General features: G+C 38.0%; 1 protein-coding gene across 1 annotated transcript in view; it reads right to left on the bottom strand.

Moving 5' to 3' along the window:
- The window catches only part of LOC124135355 (deoxynucleoside triphosphate triphosphohydrolase SAMHD1-like), a 40955-nt gene extending 26331 nt beyond the window's left edge, over positions 1-14624 (bottom strand). The window contains exons 1-5 of the mRNA XM_046500656.2: positions 14339-14624; positions 9365-9672; positions 8817-8883; positions 3078-3168; positions 977-1137 (exon numbers count right to left, since the gene is read on the bottom strand). Coding sequence (XP_046356612.1) covers positions 977-1137; positions 3078-3168; positions 8817-8883; positions 9365-9560 — 515 coding nt within the window. The 5' untranslated portion in view covers positions 9561-9672; positions 14339-14624. The remainder of the gene's footprint in view (positions 1-976; positions 1138-3077; positions 3169-8816; positions 8884-9364; positions 9673-14338) is intronic.
- Positions 14625-27015: the final 12391 nt, after the last annotated feature.

The raw sequence follows: 27015 nt of genomic DNA, 5'->3' as shown, positions 1-27015 counted from the left end.
AAACATGTTACACAGGTGCAGAGATGCCAACCCTTGATGAAGCTTTGGAGTAAGCAGTGGGTTAAAAAGTGTAATTTCATGTGAAAAAGATGGATGGCAACAGTTTCATGATGCAAGTTTTTCTTTTTACATATATGTTAGGCCTTAGTGAAACATGTGGTCCACACGTCATAAAATATATCATATGACACTAATTCATATTTTTAAGGAAGACAATGTGGTGTTTGGAGCTCTGAAGTAATATGTACATGCAATTAGATCCCTGTCTGAACCTGCAATGGTCGATAGATAAAATGACTTGAGTGTGTTTTAACATAACAACCAATCAGAGACCTTGTATCACTGAGTAATGGATTTTTTCACACGAAATGAATTGAAAGTAGGGCTCTCATTGGTCAGTTCGGTCTCGCTGTAGAATGCTTAATGTCACCGGTGCATTTAGAATTTGCTCTTCGTGATATTTTATGCGTGTGAATAATACGTGGAAAAAAATGACCATAATCATTAAATTGGGGATAGGACAAACATAACTGCTTAATTTTAGTAGAAATACTGAAACATGTTACCCAGGAAGAAATACTGAAACATGTTACCAAGGAGGAAATACTGAAACATGTTACCAAGGAGGAAATACTGAAACATGTTACCAAGGAGGAAATACAGAAACATGTTACCAAGGAGGAAATACGGAAACATGTTACCCAGGAGGAAATACGGAAACATGTTACCCAGGAGGAAATACAGAAACATGTTACCCAGCTGAAAAACATTGAAACATATTGACAAGGGATACATGTTAAAATACTTAAATAGAGATGAAATTAATACAAATCAAGCCTATCATTATCATCATCCTGACCCTACCTTACGCTATGTTCAAATCAAACATTACCCTATGCAATGTTCAAATCAAACATTACCCTATATTATGTTCAAATCAAACGTAACTCCATAATATGTTCAAATCAAACCTTACCCAATACTGTGTTCAAATCTGTTGTGTGCTGCTCCGGGGAAGACAAAATAACAAGCTCCAAGTTGTTTGATGAATCGGAGTCTCTGGAACTGCGGTGTGTCAATGATCTTCACACACAGCGGGTGCAACTCCACATGGCCATGGATTGGGTCATTGAATATCTGGAATGACATTCATTCCAGAGATCAGTTAAGGAAAGTATTAAACTGATCTATAGAAATACATCATACTTGTCCATCTTCAAATATAATGCTCCACCTTTGAAAGAGAGATTGAGATGTCTCATCTTGTTCTCACTTTAAGTTGTGTACATGTGCACAGCATAAATAATAGAAGAGCAATAAAGCAGAATATACACCTAAGAGTAACTATGACATGTATAACAAGGGTGGTCAATTAAGGGTTGCAAAAAGTCCATTGCACAATGTTAAAATCAAACCTTGCTATGTTCAAATCAAATGTTACTCTGTTCAAGTCAAACCTTACCCTATGCTGTATTCAAATAAAACCTTACCCTATGCTATGTTCAAATCAAACCTTACCCTATGCTATGTTCAAATCAAACCTTACCCTATGCTATGTTCAAATAAAACCTTACCCTATGCTATGTTCAAATAAAACCTTACCCTATGCTATGTTCAAATCAAACCTTACCCTATGCTATGTTCAAATCAAACCTTACCCTATGCTATGTTCAAATCAAACCTTACCCTATGCTATGTTCAAATAAAACCTTACCCTACACTATGTTCAAATCAAACCTTACTCTACACTATGCTCAAATCAAACCTTACCCTACACTATGCTCAAATCAAACCTTACCCAATACTTTGTTCAAATAAAACATTACCTAAAATCATATGTAAAACAATTACATAGTATGTGACTTTAGCAACTTTTCTATAGCCCATGTGTAGTAACATTTCATTTGGTCTTGTAAGCTTAGCTTTATCATGCATTTACCATGTTAACACTAAGATCTACTGAAAACGATGTCAAGAGACAGGGTCAGGCTAGTAGACACAAAAGGTTTTGGCACAGACTGCAATGTACAAAGGGTGTGCAGTATTACTGGTATATTGGTAAATTGAGGTTCTTTCTTTCAATGATAACATAATATCATGTTTTAATGCTCTGTATATCGGGTAATTTCAAATAGCAATTTTTATCATGTTTTATTGCTATACACTTGCCAAAAACATGTACATTATAAATGTTTCCGTAATTCCAAAATGCAAGTTCGCATTCTGGAGTTCTTTTGTGGCAGTGGTGTAGCACCAAATTATCCCTTTCCCGGTTCATGTATCCACGCGTATGCATTGAATGAGTGAACAATATCATGTTCCAGCATCTTGTTTTGTTCCATTTATGAACTTCAATCCCTGCAATTGATGTTGCTAATTGCTTCAGAATTCAAAATTTTGAATTATACAATATACTGTGATACGTATCGCAATACAGCCTTTGCATTGTACAATGTTGTGATACACTTTAAACCTCCAATGCCCATGCCTACTATGTACAACAATCACAACAATGTGCTGGGGCAGCATATCATAGTCATAGTGTTGGTGCCCAGGAGAACCCGAGACCAGACCTCTCACTGGCTGACTCTCTATCAGTCCAGGGGCGGTCGGGTAGCCTAGTGGTTAAAGCGGTCGCTCGTCACCCTGAAGACCCAGGTTCGATTTCCGACATGGGTACTATGTGTGAAGCCCATTTCTAGTGTCCCCCGCCGTGATGTTGCTGGAATATTGCTAAAAGCGGTGTAAAACCATATTCAGTCAGTCAGTCAGTCAGTCTATCAGTCCAACTAACTCTATGACCATGACTAAACCATTAACATAAATATATCTACAAATGAATATTAACATGAATATTAACATGGATATATAACATGTTTAGGATGGCTGACAGCAAACAATGTTAAATGCAGAAAAATGATTAACAGGATCTCATATCGGGATCAACTTTGCTGTAATGCAGCACTTAGAGAAACATTCAAGCTATATGATGGCAGCCTGTTAATAATGGGGGTATGGACCAGACAAACCAGTGAATATTATGAGCATCAATCAACATTAATCTGTCCTGCACTTACCTTTGTATTGGGATGATAGGTACTCCATTTATTGGCCTTACATCCAACATCATGTAAGAACTTCTCAAAATCAAGGATTTTACCCATTTTCCTAAAAACATAAACCAAGACAGTTGACAGTTTCACTTCAATTTCCACACCACCGCACTAGACATCAAATGGTGTCGGAATGTCAAGGAACAATTTGAAGTTGTGTGTCAAAAACAAGATAATGTAGCAACCATACAACATCAATACACAAAAAACACATAACTCCAGAACTAGTTATCAAGATGCAATAAATCAAAGATATATCAATCATTCATCTATAAAAACAATTATGTCAAGAGATCTACATACTCACGATGACTCAAAATGCCTTTATATAACTGAAATACTCACTCACAGTAACTATTCCTTAAATACTTTTTGTTATGTTAGATAGAGTGTGAAGGCCAAGTGTGAAAGGCATACCGGGTACTTAAGTTTGAATGCAAGAATGGAAGGTGAGAGCAAGCAGATACATTGCACACTGGCTTAACCCGTGTTGCTCGTGCGATTGTGAGGCAGATAGTCCGTGCGCGTGCAAGGGTACTGTAAATAGTGAAATTAATGCGTCTCCAAATGAATGCGACCACTGGCCCCCAGACAAAAATGCAACTCAATATGAATGCGACACCTCCCTCCTCTCAAGCATCAGTGGATTTATTTACAGGATGTAATTAGTGTTTGAATGACATCGTTTATATACTTGTTACAAGTGCTGCTCAATAAACAGTGGTGTGGAATACATAGTTGTTTGTTTTCAGCGTATGACTAAGTTGGTATTTCTGCTATCCGAAATGTCTTATTGTTGTTATAAATGCGATGTTTAATAATGCAAGCAAAGACCACTCACATTTTTCGCATTTAATTCACGCTTGTGTTAATTTCAAGATTTACAGTATACAAGGAGTACACACCTCAGGTCAGTGTGGGTCGAGCAGTTGGGCATGAGAACGTCTGACCACCATCACATGTTTGGAAAAGATCATGCGTAAGTACTTCAAATTTTATCATATTCAAGTATTGTAAAATTATGTAGTTTATTAATATATTGAATACATATTGAATAATGAAATTGTGCTGTTTAGTATAACGAGCATTGTAAAGACAACTGTGGAGTAAAATTGTAACAAACTGTTTTTATATTTATCAGTTTTGATCAGTTTTATTTATGCATCTACAGGTTCTACTACACCAAATCAGTACCAGTTTGGAGAGTGCGGTTTTCGTAGGGAGCCTTCAGTGCAGATCGAGAGATATCTGCAGGCTGTGATTGGAGGATATTCTGTAAGATTTTTATGTCTTTCAAATGTACATCCATCCAGTTATTAAAACTGACCATGTTCTTCTATATTTAGTACTGTCTTTTTCAACATGATGACTTATGCTGAATGTGACCACAGCTATTTTCAAGTAGGTGACATTTGGTGCGAAACTGGGGGTGGTGTGTTTAGCTTCCGGTACTCGGAAAAGGAGCTGGGTAAGCTAGTCATTTTTATTTTTTTTATTGCTGCTCTAAGGCCAAACTGTGCACACACGTACAGGTAATAGCTGTTGAATGCTTAGTTATTTTTAAAAAAATCATAACGTTACTATAGAAGTCTATGGGAAAACATTTGGTTGTGTGTAACCTGTAGGGTGAGTGCACATTTCAGTAATTCATACTTTACATGCTTTTCTGTTTATATTTCACCATGGATACACCATGGAGGCAAATTTAAAAATAATGACAGTGAAGTTGGGGACATTTTGGGTTGAATGGAGCATTTGGATGGGCTGGAAATGAATGTTGCTTCGTATTGTGGTCGAACTCAGCACGAACCCCCCAGGGTACCTCTGTCCAACAAGCCCTCCTCCTGCCTTCTGAATTTGTTGAAACTGATGAATTTGACAACAAATTAGGATAAAGTCACCACTGCCACAACAATTTCTGCCTTGTGTCAATCGCTTGCCAGTCAAGTTACGCGATGCCGTTATCTTGAATATGAAGCATGTACACTGCTGACAGCAGAATATGTCAAACATCCCCTTATTTATAGTAAACAATGTAGCATACCAATATGTCTTTCTGTTAGGTGCTCTTGTGTGAATGAATGATGCTATTTTTCTATTAAGTTTCTTAAAACAGACTTATTTTTCACTCATATAACTTTCAAATAATTATTTTGTCCCCTCAAGAACTGACTCCTGGCTGTTATATCCAAACTGGTTTGCCATTTGATATTGTCTGAACACTTTTTTCAGCTTTTCACATGCCTGATGTTGACTGGGGAGGTATATGTGCACTCATGCAGAAGAAGTAGGAGTTTCGACATCGAATTTGGCATTTGGAGAAGCTGATCCGAAGTCCGGTGTTGGCAGTGTGTGATCGACAACCCTTGTTTTGCCTCGCTGCGCTTCATTACCTTGTAGAAGTTGTGGAACTTGGACATGTAGGTACAGTAAGTACATTTAAGAACCCCAGTCCACTTGAGGCCCCTCTGTTGCTCACTATCAAGTGCCATAATAAGATCCCCCTCATGCACTAGACATTTCTGACAGTGCTCCCTTAATGCCTCACTGTGCAGTTTTTTAGTTTGCAAACATGAAGTAAGGGCTATACACCAGTCCCAGAACCTGCTTAGATGAAAATAATATCCACTGGCTCTTTTGGAATGTAACATTATGGTTCTGAAATCATCTGTAAAGAATGTGATAGTGTTCGACAAAACTAAATTATCTCCCCTGTTTAGTAAAATGCATTGTATCTTTCATTCCCCTATAAACCCATAAATTATTGGAGAGAAACACTATTTTAAGCTGGTATTGCATGACACTGTTAATTGTGAATAAAAAGAATTACATTTATGTCAGGATAAGCTGTACATTTTCATAATTATATGGAATTTTAACTTTGTTTCATTGAAACTGGCAAATAACTGAAATAAGCAAGTTTAGCCACCTTGAAACATTAAACAGTAAGAATGTTTGATGTCCTGTGAGTATTTTAAAGTCTTAACTAAATAAATCAATAGAGTTAAGTGTAATTTCCTTCCATGTTGTGGTTTCAAAAAGCTTTTTTCTACTTGAGGGTCCATTTCAATTTCTCGGCTTTAATAGGCGGTATGGTTCACTGGTCAGCATTTGAGATTGCTGTTAACAATGCACCCCTTTACTTCCTATTTTCTGGTAAAGTTCATTATCCAGGCTTACATATATGATGACTTTAAAGCTGCTTAATGTGTCCCTTGCTTATTGTTGGCCTGAATTCCATGCTCTCTGTCCAATTTTGAGATTTTTTTCTGATTCCTTTCCATGTGTACTTATGTCATCAGCCTATATCATAGAGGATTATACTTTTGATTTTTGGAGTATATGAAAGCACAAACATTTGTGATAGCCCCTCCATAGATGATTTACCAAATGCTGACAGCCATTTGAGTGTTTAATTATATAAACAATGGATGGTGTAAGTTCGAGCAATCTCAAACAATATCAATCGCATCATGTCATGAGTGTCAAAACCATATTCCATGAATGTAGCAGACTCTGCTATGTTCTGATGATGTCAGCAAAGGAAGGCAAACAACAGACCACTACTCAATTTTAAATATGTATTGTAACTGGTTTTGAGGTTTAAAGATTTGTTCAATTTTTTTAGTCGAAAAAATATTTTAGGGTGATATGATCTATGCAGCCTCAATCATTTATAGAATTGACCCCTGACCACCATCTTTTATGAAATATAAATGAACTTCCATGGTCAGTGCATGAAGGTAAAAACTTCTTTATTAATACAGAAATACCTTTTGTAAAACATTGATAAAGTGTACACCATTAAACTCTCACAACTCTTTCTGTGCATCAAAACTATGTATTCTGGTGCCATATAGACATGCTGGATAGGAACAAGTAGTGAAGTTTAATCCAATTTCCATTTTTTTTCTGAGAAGCTACATATATATACAATATATAAATCACAGATTTGACAAGTGCAAATATATTCTGATTTGTCTACAGGTTCTACTACACCAAATCAGTACCAGTTTGGAGAGTGCGGTTTTCGTAGGGAGCCTTCAGTGCAGATCGAGAGATATCTGCAGGCTGTGATTGGAGGATATTCTGTCAGATTTTTATGTCTTTCAAATGTACATCCATCCAGTTATTAAAACTGACCATGTTCTTCTATATTTAGTACTGTCTTTTTCAACATGATGACTTATGCTGAATGTGACCACAGCTATTTTCAAGTAGGTGACATTTGGTGCGAAACTGGGGGTGGTGTGTTTAGCTTCCGGTACTCGGAAAAGGAGCTGGGTAAGCTAGTCATTTTTATTTTTTTTATTGCTGCTCTAAGGCCAAACTGTGCACACACGTACAGGTAATAGCTGTTGAATGCTTAGTTATTTAAAAAAAAATCATAACGTTACTATAGAAGTCTATGGGAAAACATTTGGTTGTGTGTAACCTATACAAATACACAGCTGTATATATCACCCATTTAGACATGCTCTATGTATAGTGGAGTAGTAGTTGGATTAGATGTGACGCCCTGACCTTACAGTAAGTCATTGAACATTGACTGTGTGACTCACCCTGGGTATATAAGGGTAACCACCCAGATGTACTGAGGATTGGTTTGTTGTTTAATGCCACACTCAGCAACATTCCAGCTATATGACGGCAGTATGTAAATAATCTACCTAAGTCTATGAACTCTTTTGTTAGTCTTAAAAAAATAAAATAATTTGTTCTCAGACAATGGCTTTAAAAATATAGTGCGGGTGGGTGGGGTTTGTATTTTTTATTTTTCGGTGTTCAAACTAGTATTTAACCAAATAAACAGTCGTGGAAAAGGGCCTCCCTACATAAATGTATTTCTTGATGAGTAAAATACAGGAATGCAGTATTTGACAACTGTTGGACTTGAAATTGTAAGGATTGTTTTGGGTTTTTATAAAATGAAAATAAAAAAGAAACGTGCGGGAAACTTTATGATGAGAACCAAGACTATTATCTTTTTTAGCCTTATGTAGGACAATTGTACTAACTATGACTATAAACAACAATTCATGAATGACTGCATATTGTCATGAACCTGACTATGTTGATATTATAGAGCAACCATACAATTTGTTTTTAGACAAAATACCTTCTATATGTATATGTAAAATATCATCAGTTGAATTGTGATCTGAAAAAACAGATTATTGTGTGATACCTGAACTTGTATATGTATTGTACTAGAATTTATATGTGTAGATATGTAATATGTAATTTGTAGCATTACTCTTTGAGCAGAGGTTAGTGTGTAGTTTAGTAGATAGTCTTAGTATTAGTTAGTAGTGGAGTGTAAGTAGTAGTATTAAGTGTTTAGTATTTTAGTAGTAGTGTAATAGTAGCATTAGTATTCATATAGTATTAGTTTAGTATTGGTTTAGCAATAGTTTAGTAAGTATTAGTTTAGTATTAGTTTAGTATTAATAGTAGCATAAAAGGATTAGGTACTTGGAGTTAGTGGTATTTATGTAATATGCTTGACAACGGTTGTGGATCTATACAGAAGTGTCATCTTTACCATGTTACAGTAAAAAAAGAAGTTGTTATCACTAAATTGAGTCTACTTTGTCATCCATTAACTTCTAAGTAATGCCTATCAAACAATTATTCCATAAGCTATGCGATATACATGTACATAATATCTCCTGCAACTACGTCATATCATAGTTTGCTTACCTGATACCCATTTGTTTTAACTTTTCATCCGTGACAAAGCGCAGATGTTTCCCTGCAATTTCTTCCCCTGTAAGTTACAAATTGAAATGGTCACCCAACGAAAGATATGTACCACTGTGTTCCTGCTATAGTAAACAATATTAAACACTGATATTTTTGTCACAATTCTTATTATCTTGAAGATGTTAAATTCTGAGGTATTTTGACAAACTGATCATTTATCCTCTATGTTTGTGATGCTGTAAATGAAATATGTGTCAACTCTAAGCTACTTACTCACTGGAAGCAGGTTATTGCTATGTTTGAAAGTTTCATTGACAGGCTATGACCTTGAGGATGACCTAGACCCTTTACGTAACAGATCAAGGTCTCAAAATAATTACCCAGAGCTAAAAAGGAGATGTGTATTTGATACAATATCCCGCCCGATAGCCCAATATCCCGATATCCCTGAGGTGTCTAAGCACAACACAGTACAAAATCAAAACGTAAACAATTGGGAAAAAATTAAGACTGACAATAACCATAAATGCAGCTGTTTCAAATACCTTGGAACTTTTCAGCCAACTCCTGTAAACCTCTAAGGGTGAGTTGTTCTGCAAGTTCCTCCACGGACCAGAACTGCCAGGAGTGAGCATCCTCTTGGCACACGGAGTCCTGGGAGAAAGTCAGCTCACCATCCCCTAAAGTCTTTCTATGTTTCTTGGCTGGAGGCGTGGAGCCAGCATCAGGAAGTCTATTCATTATGGTTGTAGTGGTTGTTTTGGTATGGTGGTAGGAAGACAGGACCTGATTCTGTGTTATTACTCTAACAGTGTTGAGGTATCAGGACAACGGGTTAGCTGACATCGGAGCACTGAAAATATTTGAACAGTATTTCAGTTATGTCACAGCATGTCAGCTTGATGTGGGAGCGAATAACACAATGAAGTAGGAAAACAATACTTGTGTATGTGTCAAGTAGAGTCATTACCATAGTACTGACTTTGCAACCCAGTATCTATTACAAATACTTACCTTAGAGTCACCACCACTAATCCAAATAGTCTTGTAAATGTTTGTTTGGTCATTTTGCTCAACTCAAATAGTTCACATATTACACTAAAATTTAATGAAAATTATTTGTTTTCACTGGTACAAGTTATGCAAGTAAAATTTTCAGAAAAAGCTAAACACAACAAATACAGCATTAGAAATTGGCACGAGTCCTGTAGTCCTTACCAAACTGCCCAATAGTTAAGGTATCAAAAAGGACTAGTAGAAATGTGTCCTTTTCAAGGGTTTTAATATATGTTATCATTATAAGGACTAGTGGACAAAAACTGTTAATGTATTTCAGTGATAGAAACTGACAAACAACAGGAATGTGATTGATCTGAATCAACATGGAAGCTGTGAGTCCCCCTGTACCTCAGACAGATCTGTTCATGGTTGTGGTGTAGTAGTGACACATGTCTAGTGAGATAAAGCAGCTAATGGTAACTTCCACACATGCCACAATTAGGATATTCCTGCCAATTTCAACTTACCCTCAGATCAAACTAGTGTGCTATCAGCAAACACAAGGAATTCACTAACTACATCCCTCTTGCCAGGTGCTGCACTGAATACCTAATTAGTCAAATTAGATCCATTTCACAACAGGAGTGGAACATTACATTAATACCCCAGCTGGCATTAAACATTGGTCAAATGCCATATTAAGTCAGTTCAACTAGCAGCTAATTAGAAGGGATAAGTATGCATTAACTCATCAACTGATCAATGTCCTTTCAACTACAGCAAGTGTTAATGACTAAACCATTATGATGATGTCATACTATTATTGATGAAGTTTATTTTGCCTGCCTAAATGCTTTGCAAATGAAATGTGTTCAATGAGAATTTAAGAGTGGACAAAATAAAACTATAGAGTAAGTGTACAGCATATGACCATAGATGATCTCATAGATAAGCTGGGGTATTAATTTGATCCTTGAAAACATGTCTAGTGATGTTTTATCGCAAATTTCACATCTTCATTGACAAAATTGTACATGTTTTTCATTCACCTGAAGCAATACGATGTAGTTTTTAACCAGCACAATAATAGTTTGATGAATGTGTCACTTTAACATAGACCAACTCCTTTCTACAGTCGTTTATCTGGTCCTCAAAATCTGGCTTATATACAATATTTAATTGTGAGATGTAAACTTTAATTTTGGCTTACTCAATACTTACTTACCTGTATATGCATTTCAAGTAACCCCTTCTTTGAACATATTGAATAGAATAACAATAAATTGGTCAACAAATGATACCAGTCTGATTAGAAAGTGGTGGTTTGTTTGTTATCCAAATTTGAAACTTGAGGAATATGTTACTTACATAATTATTGATATGTTGCACTTAAACTAACATTAACTGCAAAAGGGTGTGTGAGGGTTTCCAGGAACATACCATGAAGGAAGGTACAATCTATGGCAGGGTTTTTAGAATTAGAAGTTCATGCCATACATGGGTCATAAACAAATATATAATTATTTGTGTACAGCTATACTTTTTGTGAATGGAACACTACTAAAAACAAAAACGTGGGGGTCAAATATACTAAATTAACACTCAGTAAGTGCTCATTGGGTAATACTTCTCTTCATTTTGTATGTCTGATTGCCTGCCTGAGGTGAGTTATTTGCATGGGCTAGGCCACGAGTATCCAGTGTCTCATGCATGGATCCAGAGGGGTGGTTTTCCATAGTATATAATGGTGTATCATTATAGTCTGTTATTCTCAATACTGAAAGCCCACAGTGCCATAGTATATATATTACATTGTATATGTGGAGGGTATTGTGACATGTTTGTAACATTTATGGTACTGAACTCTAAAGGGAGGCTGTAAAGGTCAAAATGTTTATTTCTATTTTCTATCAATTATGATAGCTTAATTGGTTAAGGAGGTATGAAATCTGTTTTTTTAGAATTTCCACAAATTATGTATTACATATAACAACAGCTGTATACAATATTAAATAATTCTTATGGTTAGGATGTTTATTTAATTTCCTGGGTTTGAATGTTATGTTGCATTTTTTGATCATGTGCCAATTTTACATCAGCCTTAATAAGAAGGGAGATAAGCACAGATTGGTGTGGTCATGTCACCATGTGCTTTAAGCAGCATGCATGAGGAAGTCATGCTAGGTGCCAGTGGGGTCTTAAGTAATGGTAAGGCACATTTATTCACTCATTTGAAAATTCATAAATAGGAATTTGTTTATAAATACATCTTCTTAATTTCTACCATACACAGAAACTTAATTCTTCATAATTGAGGGTTTGTGGCTGATTTAGACTTGGCTCATGGAAATACACCCTAGACTTCAACTTTGTTCATAAATATTCTCATGGCCCAAAGTTATGATAGGTATATGAAATATTAAGCTTCCTGTTTATTTAGTGCAGTTAAAGGGGCACTGACCTAAAGCAATTCCCCATGACTGGTTGTTGCCTTTGTTATTGTTTTTTCACTGTGAGTACCCGGATGATACGCAACGCAACTGAGCATGACAAGAGACTGGGCTACCGTCTGCAAGGACAGCAAATAAACTTGTTTAATATATATATTTGATTGTTACAGAGACACGCGACATCGAATACGTTTCTTTGTACTGCTGGAGACGTTTGGGATATTGTTCCTTTGTGTGGATATTCACAGATACATTCCTCGAACAAGGAAGCTGCCAAAAATTATACACATAAATTTGGTAGGTTGTAATTATGATATTCGCATTTTGTTTTCCTTCATTTGCAGTAGCATTGGACAGATTCATTCTTGTTCCTCTACATCTTGGTTGGGAAATTCTTCGATGCGCGATAGACGTTGTTTTCACAAGTCTTTTCCTTTGTATATTAGTCAATTTGTAAAATGTGATTCTCTCAGGCAATTCATAAAATGTGTAAATATTTCACTAATTTTGACTGAAAAATCGGTCCATTTCTTTAACAGATAGATAGATCTTCTTTATTTCCCCCATTTCATGAAGAGTACAAGGTATACAGTGAAAGGACAACATCTATAGTATAAATGTGCACACACACACATATATATATGTATATTACATATATATCAGAAGTAGTTCATATACATATGTATCATATTGATTATTTGTGTTATTAGTTTACTTTTTCCTCGACCCTTATGTACTGGTAAGATTTCATCAATATGATACATTTTGGGTATATATTCATGTTTAAGGATAGCATTGAATAATACCATAATATGCTTTAAGAAAGATCTTTATAAAATGTGTAAATATTTCAGTCATTTTGACTGAAAAATCTGTCCATTTCTTTAACAGATTGACCAAAATTGATTAAGATGATCAATAGGGCCTAAAAACATCACAATAGATTATTATGTAGGATTAGAAGCCAAACAATATAGAAATGTACTTTTCATCGTAACATTTTCAGTCTCTTCGGGATGATATTAAACATAAAAATGGTTGGAATTCGTTGTCATAATAATACAGATCGACATATTTTTCTGTCAATTTGTAAAATAACTGAATATTCAGGCGTTTAATAAATTTCCTAAGTGAAAATTTTGCACATTTTGACTGTAAAAATATAAACACTATAAAATAAGCAATGCTCAGGAGAAATATTTACTTTGTGTTGCAAGTCAAAAGTGTGTAAACGAAAATCGCACAATTACCAAGCAAGTGACTTATCAAAACTTTGTCACCATTACCGATGCTACCCACAAAGATACCTACATTTCCTTATTATTTCCACATGTTCCAAAACCGTATTTCATTTTGTTGATCAATGTGACCATACGCCCATATGCTATCAATAAAAGTGACAAGTGCGCTTACGAATTGCGCAGCATATGTTGCGAACTAGTCTAGGTTTCTGCTGTATCATCCGGGTACTCCCGGGGAAAAACAATAACAAAGGCATCAACCAGTCCCAGGGAATTGCTTTAGATCAGTGCCCCTTTAAGGCATTGTTTCTGTACATTTTATTGGACTATCATGTACTTTGTGAAATTTCCAGGTTTGTGTTGTAATTTACCTTATTGTTAAATGTTCATGCCATTGTAAAGTAAACAAGCCCTACCTGGTATTACTGCTGTATTATGAAATTAATGTGTAAATTAAGGAAATTCAAAAGCCATATACTCAATGAAATCCTTTCTATCTGTTACAGTCAATCTAATGTTTGTACATGAAACACAAGAATAAGAAAAGAATAAAGAATCAAGATTATTGTTTGGAACTTCAAGTTGTAATCAACAGAGGCCAAAGCTTATACTCATTTTGTATGTATGATTGTCTGAGGTGAGTTATAAGCATAGTTTAGCCCACGAGTATCCAGTCACGTCCATGTATGGCTCAGCTGGTTGTAACGGAAGATAGCTTATCACTCTATCGCTCTGTATCACAGATGGTGACATTTAAATAAAATGAACTACTACACGTGGTTCTGTAAGAGTAAGGTCAGCTTCCTACAGATTAAATGTCAATGTTTACCTTTGTTTCGTTACCGTTCCCGCCCACCCCTCACTCTCCTACCCAGAGTTCTGTAGTGATCGTAGGTTTCCGGAAAGGTTCGAGTTGGTCGTTCCGTGGCTGACCACGGGAGAACCCGAGTTTTAGTGTGTTGTCAGCCATCGTTGTAAGTAAACCAGGTCGAGTACCCAGCTCAATGCAGTATTGACTTATATACTGACTTGACGAACTGACAGCCCCTGTACGTGAGTAGAAAACAAGGTTTGTGAAACCGAGACATCGTTTTCACAACAGTTCCATGCGAAAAAGCGGGTGTTTCCCAATGACGTCACGGGGATTTCCCAGCTGCTGACAAAACAACAACATAGATAAGTGACACGGAATTCATGATCACATTGTCAGGTCACAATGTTTAACACGCACATTTTTGAGTGAAACTCTGTACAATCCTACATATGTCCTACATATAGACATGTTGTTCTTAATATATGACTAACCGAACACAAAAAGCATTCGTGTGCCATGCAATTGCATTTTTCAAAGCCAATTAGGAGATAAACATACTGTGTTTTCAATGTAGAGCTAGGCTACCTGTAGATTTACCTGTAGACCTTTGATCGAACAGCATATGCGTTCAGCATTTAACATGCGTGTTCAAGTCTGATGTTAAGTGATGTATACTGTATATGTTTGTGTTTATGTCAAAAGTCAAGTTTATATTAGTGTAAACACCAACGTTATACGTGGAAACACTCAAAACAAAAATTGTTCAGGAAGCAGCACCCACAAGCAAGTTTTTATGACAATCTAATTGCTTGTTTAAAAAATTGTTTTGACATTTATGTATCCAATATATTTCACGAATTAACCAAGGACTTAAATACAATATCAAGCTTTTAGTATTGAGATGATGAAATTATTTTTTTATCTATCTAGATCCATAATTCTTTTCAAAATTTTAAAGTTACACTAAGTTTCGTTCGCAAAGAGAGATAATTTCGGAATTGTCAAGTTATGTTGTCTCATGGAACACACCACAAGTTAACGTGAACAAACATATAATGTTGTCATTTCTATCCTTTTAAATTAGGTAGAGCTAATAAACTGATTTGTCTGATTTCATTTAAATCTGGCTGAGGAGCGAAATACTTTGTCTGACAGAATTGCTGACGATCATTTACTAGTATTCTTAACGTGACAACGATTTTATTGTCTGAATGGTCTCAAGTTTATCTATATTTTTTTAGATATAAAACGGGAAGATGTAGACTTAAATTCTAAAAACACCAAAATATTTTAAAACCGGTTTATTGAATGCAAAGATTAGTGTGTTGAAAATGTGTATTTTAAATTAATCAGTAAATTTCTTTCAATAAACGTTTTTTAACATATATTCATAATTGGAAAGTGCATTTTGGACAATTTGCAAACTATGCTACATTTTGACGAGAACCCAAACGAGCATGGGAACCCAAAATCTGTGCCTAACTTTTGCTGTCAAAATTTCATTAAATTGTTATATTTAATGGAATACATCTTTATGCCGTTAATCACCTGTTTTTAAAGAATGCAATGGTTCAACAGACAGTTTTTAATCACTTGTTATCAAATATTTGTCTTTCAATAGGATATAGATATATAAGTATTGAATTTAAAACGAAACAAATTACAATTACTTTTGCAAGAAAAATATTATATATTGTATACAAATATTTGATCACATGTATTTCCTTGTTAAGTCAATAAATACTACACTGTGTAGTTAAAATTCAATTATTAAAACCACCCGTCCCACACGATTTTAGATGTAAAAACTTATGCGAAACCTTTACGGTTTTTTTTACATATGTAGGTGGTATTTCATTTTATAAAATGCGAAATTAAAGATTAAAGCATTGACACAAATGCGATCCAGAAAATATAACAGCGGAACTCTGCGCTTTATGAAAACTGTAACATTGAGCAAGGTGTCCCGGGCGAATACAAAGGGAAACCACTCTCAACTAGATCATGAACTAAGACTAGCTCCCCTTGAGTTATCAATAAGGTCACGGTCATTACTATAGCCTGCCGACACCTTCCATTTTTATCCTTCCAAAATTATCGAAAAGGTACGGTGTTTCACACTTCTTTAGCATGGACTTGGATAGAAATATATTTTAAGCTATCGACTCCATAGTTATGTGGTATCGCTGTCGCTATTAAGAACATTTCTGACGTGGAATCATTGATGCGTTCTTCGTGTTTTCGAAGTGTCAATTTGAATCACACAGTTTAACAAAATGAAATGTCAATGTTTGAACGTATAGCAGACTAATTGTTCGGCAAAATATCTATGGCAAAGTATGCCGCCATCTTGGATGAAGATAAAATAAACTTACGACAGATATGTGGCTATCTTAGATTTACGACAAACTTAAGATATTTCAGGGCTACGATAGTTTCGAAAATAGGCTACGATAGCCTACGATTTCCTTACGATAAATTTACGATCGTTTCCAAAATCTAGGCCGTGAGTACCTCTGCCACAGGCCAGCACACACTCGAGCTCCGTCTCAGTGGTGACTCAGCATAACACCACTGCCACAGGCTAAATTGCATATCACGTGACCGGACTTTTCGCTTGTTTCTAAACAAACGCGCTTTTTCAGAAATCAGTATAGAACAAACAAACAAACAAACACAGGCTATCGCTGAGATGAAAAAGAAATATTCATGTCAACAAAGACAACTAACAGTAAATCACTCACGTACGAATATGTACCAGTCGTAGGTGTTGATTTTGTGAAACGTTCTCTGATTGGACTATCGATATGTGCGATAGTCCAATCATATTTACCACAGGAAAGTGGCCTTGATGTGGCAAGTGTGGAGACAAAACTTTGATAAAAAGGCTAGTGGACGCCTTGCCTCGGGAAGATGGTCACGGCAAGTTTTCACGTATTGTAAGAGATTTAACCAATTTTGGGGGTATCTTAAACGAACCGTTCTTTGTTGTATAAGCTAACCGTGAGCTTTAGGATTACATATTTTCATAGAGCACAATTGTATTAATAATAATAATTAATAATATACCACGCGTGTGCGCCTGCTTGTATTAGTCCGGACTAAATCCGGTTTTATAGTGCCAGCCCACTGAGATGCTATGCCGCAGTTTAACATGGATACCCTACTCACACAGTATATTGACCCGAGCCGACCAGTCTTTGTATTATCCGTTAAAGCGCCAGGCAAAGTATCAACAAGTACCATATTTTAACGTCTTTGGTATGACGCGGCCAGGGGCTCGAACCACCGCTCTCCGGACAGACGATCTAATCACTAGACCACGGAAGCTGTCAGATTATTAATGGTATCCCAAGGTGGTGGATTTAGGAAAGAACGTCATAAAACACACTCGCAGACCACACATGGACACATATTTTCATTATTAATACGTCGTCAAACACGTGGACTATATTCACAAACGCAGGAAACCTTCATATTAAAAATGCGACAACATATGCAGAAACTGAGCAAGTGAATTTTGAATTCCAGATCGAAAACAGAAACCGGTGGTGATTTCGAGGGGCCCGCCATCTTGTTTTCCAAAACCTGTACCGATTCTTTTGTTTGTACCGATTCGATGTCTTTTGACATGCGCTAAAAAAGGTCGACATGCACGTGCAGATCACCCTTATACGCCACCTGCGGTGGTACGGCAAAGGTAAGTTTCCAGTACTTTCCACCCCCGATTAGACTCCCTGATTACATTTTACTCACCATTAATGCCTTCATAGCAACATCGTTTATAACACATAGCTTAGGCTCGACGCATCACCAGGGACATTATAAAACACACTCAAGTCGACCGTGCCCCCCCCATTGTCTATGCGAGCTTTCGCTATTGACCTCTGAAATTGAAACAACCCGGGATTGGATGAGACTGCAGCAACATAAAGGTTATCACGCTGGTGTGTTTGGGGATAGTACATATCTTGTATTAGGAATAAACATTTTATTAAGCGAGCCCTGGAGAGCGAAATACATAGTGTTTGTTCCTAATACCATATATTTACCATCCCCACACACAGAAGCGCGAAAACCTCTTTATCATATAATGTCATTCTTCTGTACTCTGTACTCGAAAAATCTATTCCCATCTCTCACAAACATCACCTACACACTAGTCTGAGTTTTCTGAAGTTGAGAAAAGTGATATTTTCATTGCAGTGAACATAACACTTGATATTTCACTGTAGTATATATAAACACTTTGACGGAACTATTACCATACTAGAGTAACCTCCCCTGAAATTGTCAATCCCAAGCGTGACACCTTCGTTACACTCTCGGTAACATCGCTTACAGCGGTAAGTGTATTCGGCGTCACGACAGTCGTCACATGTTTGTAAACTGTTGCGAGTTCAACTCCAAGCATGGTTGGGGCCACCTATCACAGTGGGGAGTTTTGACTGGTGGCAGCAATACTAGAAATATTATCTTGACGAACAGATTCGAACTCACTGTCATAGGTACAAAGCCACAACTGCAAAACCAGATATATTTTTTTATTATGAAACTATGAACCAAAATATGTTTCCAGAAAACACATTGCAACAATGCATTATTTGTGGCAGATAGTTTCCTTTTAACAATATGAAGAATAATTATTTTTTTCAAGTATTTTCTGGCACAATTTATTTTTTTCTATAATCCCATCGAGGGGTCATCGACTTAGCTCTTCTCTGTGGTCTATCATCTCTACGTGCAATATCGTATGTGAATAATAGGACGTTGCATAGGATATCGTTCGGAGGAAGCTAGCTGGGATATCGTATATATGATGTTCCGTGGGATATAGTTCAGAGGAAACTGCCTGGGATATCGTATATATGACGTTGCATAGGATATCATTCAGAGGAAGCTACCTGGGCTATCGTATATATGACGTTCCATGGGATATTGTTCAAAGGAAGCTACCTGGGTTATCGTATATATGACGTTGCATGGAATATCGTTCAGAGGAGGCTACCTGGGATATTGTATATATGACGTTGCATGGGATATCATTCAGAGGAAGCTACCTGGGATATTGTATATATGACGTTGCATGGGATATCGTTCAGAGGAAGCTACCTGGGTTATCATATATATGACGTTCCATGGGGTATCATTCAGAGGAAGCTGCCTGGGATATCGTATATATGACGTTGCATGGTGTTCAGAGGAAGCTACCTGGGATATCGTATATATGACGTTCCAGGGGGAATCGTTCAAAGGAAGCTGCCTGGGATATCGTATATATGACGTTGCATGGGGTATCATTCAGAGAAAGCTACCTGGGATATCGTTTATATGACGTTCCATGGGATATCGTTCGGAGGAAGCTACCTGGGATATCGTATATATGACGTTCCATGCGGTATCGTTCAGAGGAAGCTACCTGGGTTATCGTATATATGACGTTGCATGGGATATCGTTCAGATGAAGCTACCTGGGATATCGTATATATGACGTTCCAGGGGGTATCGTTCAGAGGAAGCTACCTGGGATATCGTATATATGACGTTGCATTGGATATCGTTCAGAGGAAGCTACCTGGGATATCGTATATATGACGTTGCATGGGATATCGTTCAGAGGAAGCTACCTGGGTTATCATATATATGACGTTCCATGGGGTATCATTCAGAGGAAGCTGCCTGGGATATCGTATATATGACGTTGCATAGTGTTCAGAGGAAGCTACCTGGGATATCGTATATATGACGTTCCAGGGGGAATCGTTCAGAGGAAGCTGCCTGGGATATCGTATATATGACGTTGCATGGGATATCGTTCAGAGGAAGCTACCTGGGATATCGTATATATGACGTTCCATGGGGTATCGTTCAGAGGAGGCTACCTGGGATATCGTATATATGGCGCTGCATGGGATATCGTTCTGAGGGTGCTGCCTGGGATATCGTATATATGACGTTGAATGGCATACCGTTCAGAAGAAGCTACCTGGGATATCGTATATATGACGTTCCAAGGGATACCGTTCAGAGGAAGCTACCTGGGATATCGTATATATGACGTTGCATGGGGTATCTTTCAGAGGAAGCTACCTGGGATATCGTATATATGACGTTGAATGGGATACCGTTCAGAAGAAGCTACCTGGGATATCGTATATATGACGTTCAAAGGGATACTGTTCAGGTGAAACTACCTATGATATCGTATATATGACGATCCATGGGATACCGTTCAAAAGAAGCTACCTGGGATATCGTATATATGACGTTCCATGAGATATCGTTCAGAAGAAGCTACCTAGGATATCATATATATGACGTTGCATGAGATATCGTTCAGAGGAAGCTACCTGGGATATCATACATATGACGTTGCATGAGATATCGTTCAGAGGAAGCTACCTGGGTTATCGTATATATGACGTTCCATGGGATATCGTTCAGAGGAAGCTACCTGGGATATCGTATATATGACGTTGCATGGGATATCGTTCAGAGGAAGCTGCCTTGGATGTCGTTCAGAAGAAGCTACCTGGGCTATCGTATATATGACGTTGCATGGGATATCGTTCAGAGGAAGCTACCTTGGTTATCGTATATATGACGTTCCATGGGATATCGTTCAGAGGGTCTTGCCTGTGATATCGTATATATGACGTTGCATGGAATATCGTTCAGATGAAGCTACCTGGGTTATCGTATATATGACGTTGCATGAGATATCGTTCAGAGGAAGCTACCTGGGATATCGTATATATGACGTTCCATGGGATATCGTTCAGAGGAGGCTACCTGGGATATCGTATATATGACGTTGCATGGAATATCGTTCTGAGGAGGCTACCTGGGATATAGTATACTAGTATATGAGGTTGCATGGGGTATCGTTCCGAGGAAGCTACCTGGGATATCTTCCAGAGATCGATGACTAGAGATCCTCAGAAGATGTTGTCTTTCTATAGGATATCTCATAGAGCTTAATACTACTTGATCTATGGCTTGTATTATGTTCACGTTCAATGTCAGACTTGATTTGATTATTTTACGATTACAAGGTAGTTGCTCATGAACAATACAATACACAGTTTGTTGACATAACTGTGACATACAATTCTCCTTGTCAACCTACGATATCGGTTCTATCATTTGTATGGAATGCGGTTCATCAATCTGTTACAAATATGTTATTGGCACGCACACAATCAAGAATGTTTGATAACAATAGCATCAGAAACAGGAGGGATTCCGGGCCATCACGCACCGTGGCTTGTGTTTTGACAGGAACCATTAAAGATGTACAACCCAACTCTGTTATGTTCGACCCACGATAGCAGTATCAGCGCTGACGGCTTTGTTGCCTGCGTGGATTGCATAGAAATGTTGTGTTATAAGATGCCATATAATTCCCACATTTGGGGTTTGAAGTTATTAACATTCAAATAATACGATTATTGCCTTATTAACAAAAATATAAAAAAGTAATTATTGTCAAATAATATCAGAAATATCAGTATGTGATAGTTTGATTGCAGTTTATATTTGAAATATAGTATTATCTTCTTTTAACTTTCAGCGTTCATTATATGAGGATTTAAATGTTGCACTTAGTATGATATTAAGAAACTACAAGCAAAAGAGGAGTTTCCAGAAGCAAAAGGAATATAGTTATTTTACTCACTGGCACTGTATTGCTACAATTAATTAGCAATTACGTAAGCAACATGGGCACACCAAAATCCGACATTACACGAGGGAACTAGCTGTACAGTCAAGTCTCACTAACTCCGGGTCCTCGGGACCATCAAAATGAAATCGTTGTGGCACTTGTACAGCGCACACAAAAGGCGAGATTAAGCAACGTTGGCTGCGGAGAGTAGTTGAATGGGTGACCATGTTCGGCAAATCTGAGTGTTGCACAATGGATCTCTGTTTCGGCAGATAATCGAGGCTGATTATTCTCTGGCGTTGACGTTTTGAATTTACCTGCCCATCCTTAGGCAAGTGATTTTGCTTGAAGAATGCCTCTGTTCACCTAGAAGTGAATGGGTACCCGGTAGGGAGAGATTGTGACTGTGGACCTCCTAGCGCATGAGGGAGATGAGAATATGTTTTATTGCGTTCATGTTTTCACGTTTAAAACTCCATCAGTCTGAAAACAAAGGTCAGTTTTTAAATGTAGTCCTTTCCGGGTCATGACCTGACCATGAAAAATAATATACGCTGACATACAGCATAGTGTCTCCGTGATTCAACAACTTTTGAAGATCCGGGATAGAATAGGTCTTCAGCAACCCATGCTTTCCGAAAAAGGCGACTATGCTTGTCGTAAGAGGCGACTAACGGGATCGGGTGGTCAGGCTCGCTGACATGGTTGATGCATGTCATCGTATCAAAATTGCGTGGATCGATGTTCATGATGTCCATCACTGGATTGTCTGGTCCAGACTCGATTATTTACAGACCGCCATCACATAGCTGGAATATTGCTGAGTGCGGCGTTAAACAACAAACAAACAAAACGTGATTCAACCTATCAGAAGTAATCAGTTTGGTGAATTGTGGAATGACACCCTTGCAGTTTATGTTCTAATGTGTCACGTTGTGAAGTTTAGTTAAAGCAATATCTTAGAAATATTTTTTCACAGAAGAATTAAAATGTACTTGTATGTAAGTCGGCTAAACATAGATGCCATGTTTTCTAAAAACTTATTACTTTATATATTTATTTATAACTCTCCGTACCAAATGCGTTTGATTCAAAATGAACATATAAAGATAAATCCGGTTTACAAGCCAGAATGAGGGGGTCAGGGGGTATGTGTCTGAGCCACCCCTCCACGTTCCAACCTAATAGGGTTCTTCAGATTGTCATAGCGACTGATTTACGACACCCATTGTCTGAAGAACATTTAATTGCAAAGGCTCATTACCCTGGAGCCATGACATCTATATGCCTTGAAACACTTAATTGCTGTTATTTATAAGATGCTAATCCTATTTGTTAATCCCCATTTTTGTGTACATCGACCGTCTGCCATCCTGAACGAGATGTGCAAGTATGTCACTGATGATTTACTGTTTACATTTATATTTATTACTTACTAAATGTCAGGTGACCTTGGCTATACAAGCCTTGGTCCAGAGAGATTGAAAAAGAGAAGGAAAGGTCTTACCCTTAGCCTAGCTAGGGTTAGGCTGGGTGCTCCGGGGCACCTAGACAACAACCACTACCACTACGTGCTGACCTGGCACATAGTGTCTTTTGTATGTATATATCTACATGAATAAAGTAAAACTGTATATACCGCAAGCCATCGTCTCCAAGTTGTCACTTCCTACAGGAACCACACCCCTTGCATATACGAGTATGCAAATTATTCATTAATCAACGTCAGACCACACGCGTTGTTAATTTCTTCAGATGAATTTAATCTGATGCAGAGATGCGTTTAACACAGCCACTTGGATTATCGGATCAAGCAAGCCAATGAAAAAAACGAGTCAGCACACCCATTGCATTTGTCAAGGATGACTACCAATGCTTATATCTCAATACAAACACAGGTTTACAAACACAGCTGCTGTGGAGATTAGTCTTTGGCCATAATGGCCACTAATGAGGTGACGAGGCATGCTTCTACCTGTATTATAGTCGCTGCATTGATTGATCTAATCGGGCCAGTTCCACGAACCGATCTTAGCCGTAGTCTATCGTAACTCCCAAACTAGACTAACATCTAGTCTCTGTAGGTCTGTTTGGCAGACTGGTCCAATATTTTAACATAGACTTACGGCATTCATAGCACTGAGTTTTTTTAACCAGGATGCACTAGTCGTGGTTCGAATGGTAATGTGTCGAGATTTCGACTCTTGGTTTATCAGTACCATATACGTGTCCCTGGGTTTCCAGCGAAGTGGTGAACATCCCCACCCAAACCCCAGGGCCGCTATGTAACTAAAACAGTGTTTAAGTGTTACAAACCACACCTGACTCGCCATATCCACACTTTACATAAAGAACACTACATAACTTAAATACAGTTTAGCTTACTAATACTGGCATTCTTCCGATTGAGTTGTCGGTCACATTCTGTGACTAATTTGACACGTACCTATTGTCATAAGCCGATGAACCTGACCTAATGACCTATCAGAATATATACACAGTTGCGCCGCATTCTAGGCATTTGAAAATAACAATGACCTATAATAATGCTGAATTTATATATTATTATGTATAATTGAAATCTAAGATAATGGGATGATGTATTGTTCAATATGACATGCAGTGCTGTATCATTCTCACTTGTCTAAATCGTTTCCAGTTCATCATTATCGTTACATCGTGACTTGACTCATATGCTACAGTTCTGTAGATCAGCTAACCCCACGAACAATGTTCCTGCAGAAACATGATCTTTTCTACAGAGCGCCTGAGGTAGAACCTGTGAAAACTCGCATAGACCAATCTCAGCACAACAACTATCGTAACACCTGCCCTCACTTTCATATAGGGGTCTTAGCACAACGCCCGTCGTAACACCTGCTATCACTTTCACGTAGGGATCTTAGCACAACGCCTGTCGTAACACCTGCCCTCACTTTCATATAGGGATCTTAGCACAACAATTATCGTAACACCTGCCCTCACTTTCATATAGGGGTCTTAGCACAACGCCTGTCGTAACACCTGCCCTCACTTTCACGTAGGGATCTTAGCACAACGCCTGTCGTAACACCTGCCCTCACTTTCATATAGGGATCTTAGCACAACAACTATCGTAACACCTGCCCTCACTTTCATATAGGGGTCTTAGCACAACGCCTGTCGCAACACCTGTCCTCACTTTCATATAGGGGTCTTAGCACAACGCCTGTCGTAACACCTTCCCTCACTTTCATATAGGGATCTTAGCACAACGCCTGTCCTAACACCTGCCCTCACTTTCACGTAGGGATCTTAGCACAACGCCTGTCCTAACACCTGCCCTCACTTTCACGTAGGGATCTTAGCACAACGCCTGTCGTAACACCTGTCCTCACTTTCATATAGGGGTCTTAGCACAACGCCTGTCCTAACACCTGCCCTCACTTTCACGTAGGGATCTTAGCACAACGCCTGTCCTAACACCTGCCCTCACTTTCACGTAGGGATCTTAGCACAACGCCTGTCGTAACACCTTCCCTCACTTTCATATAGGGATCTTAGCACAACGCCTGTCCTAACACCTGCCCTCACTTTCACGTAGGGATCTTAGCACAACGCCTGTCCTAACACCTGCCCTCACTTTCACGTAGGGATCTTAGCACAACGCCTGTCGTAACACCTGTCCTCACTTTCATATAGGGGTCTTAGCACAACGCCTGTCCTAACACCTGCCCTCACTTTCACGTAGGGATCTTAGCACAACGCCTCTCGTAACACCTGCCCTCACTTTCACTGGGGGTCTTAGCACAACGCCTGTCGTAACACCCGCTCTCACTTTCACGTAGGGATGCTAGCATAACGCCTGCTGTAACACCTGCTCTAACTTTCACATTTGGATCTTAGCAAAATCGCATAATCCGTAGTTCGACAAGAACGGAGTTAACGTGGTTCGCTCTATTTGGAAACTCGCCTACCTGTATACCACATCGCATATGCAAGACTGTTCAAGATATCAGGAAAAACATTGAACATGTTTAATCTTTGTAGAATTAAAGAATAATTAACAACTCATCTGTTAGAGCCCTGATAACAAGCAGTACATTGGCGCTGACTGCCTTCTCCTGTGTCGCGTCATTTCAAAAATGCTATACAGGCACATCGTATGGGCATTTGAACAAGCGACAAGTAATGCTTGAGCGGCTGATAAATTGAAATTTCAATACTACAAGCCAAACCATTAAGATACCAGATCGTGGGCGTAATATACACATGGTCGAAGTCAAAGCTGATTGCAGAAATGTTTAGGACCCTTGCCTGGACGTTGTTTCTTGTGCGTATATAAGCCACATTTTAGTCTTTATTCATTGACACTATTTCACATCAATCAGTGGTACCTGCTTTAAACATTGGCCATAAAGCCCAGGAAAATGCAGGAACCATTTTCATTCTCTCACTCTTTTAGAACCGAAAACGTAGAATACAGCTGCCAAATATCTGACTGTCCCTTTGCGACGTAGGGCGTTGTTTATAATATCAGTCAACGGTTGCTCTGGTCCAGGCTCGATGATTCACAAGCCTTCGTGATATAGCTGGGAAAATTCTTATTCCGGTGTAGGGGTAGCCGTTCGTAAAGCGTTTGCTCATCACGCCGAAGACCCGGGTTCCCAACATGGGTACAATGTGTGAAGTCTATTTCTGGTTTCCCCTTCTGTAATATTGCTGGAATATTTCTAATAGCGGCGTAGAACCCAACTCTCTCACTGTCCCATATATCAGATTTAGATGTATATTGGTAAGACCATAGCAGTGTCTTCATACGTATGTATCCAAATCAAGCCACACACAGAGCCTCTAAAGTGAAATGGTTTTACAGTAAATTGGATACGGTTTGCATGTTAATGAATGATAAACTTCATGGCCAGTAGCACCAGAGTATCAAAATACGTATATAGGACGTGAGATCTAACACAGATTAAGACTAATCGGTCAGTCTTCTTAATCATAGCAGGCTAATCCGTCATGGCGTATTAAGTTCTATGGAGCT

The sequence above is a fragment of the Haliotis rufescens genome, unplaced genomic scaffold (genome assembly GCF_023055435.1).
Source record: "Haliotis rufescens isolate VD_foot unplaced genomic scaffold, xgHalRufe1.0.p SCAF_19, whole genome shotgun sequence".
In the NCBI taxonomy this organism is placed as follows: domain Eukaryota; kingdom Metazoa; phylum Mollusca; class Gastropoda; order Lepetellida; family Haliotidae; genus Haliotis; species Haliotis rufescens.
Note: the sequence above shows the minus strand (reverse complement) of the source record. Positions and strands in the feature narration are given on the sequence as shown.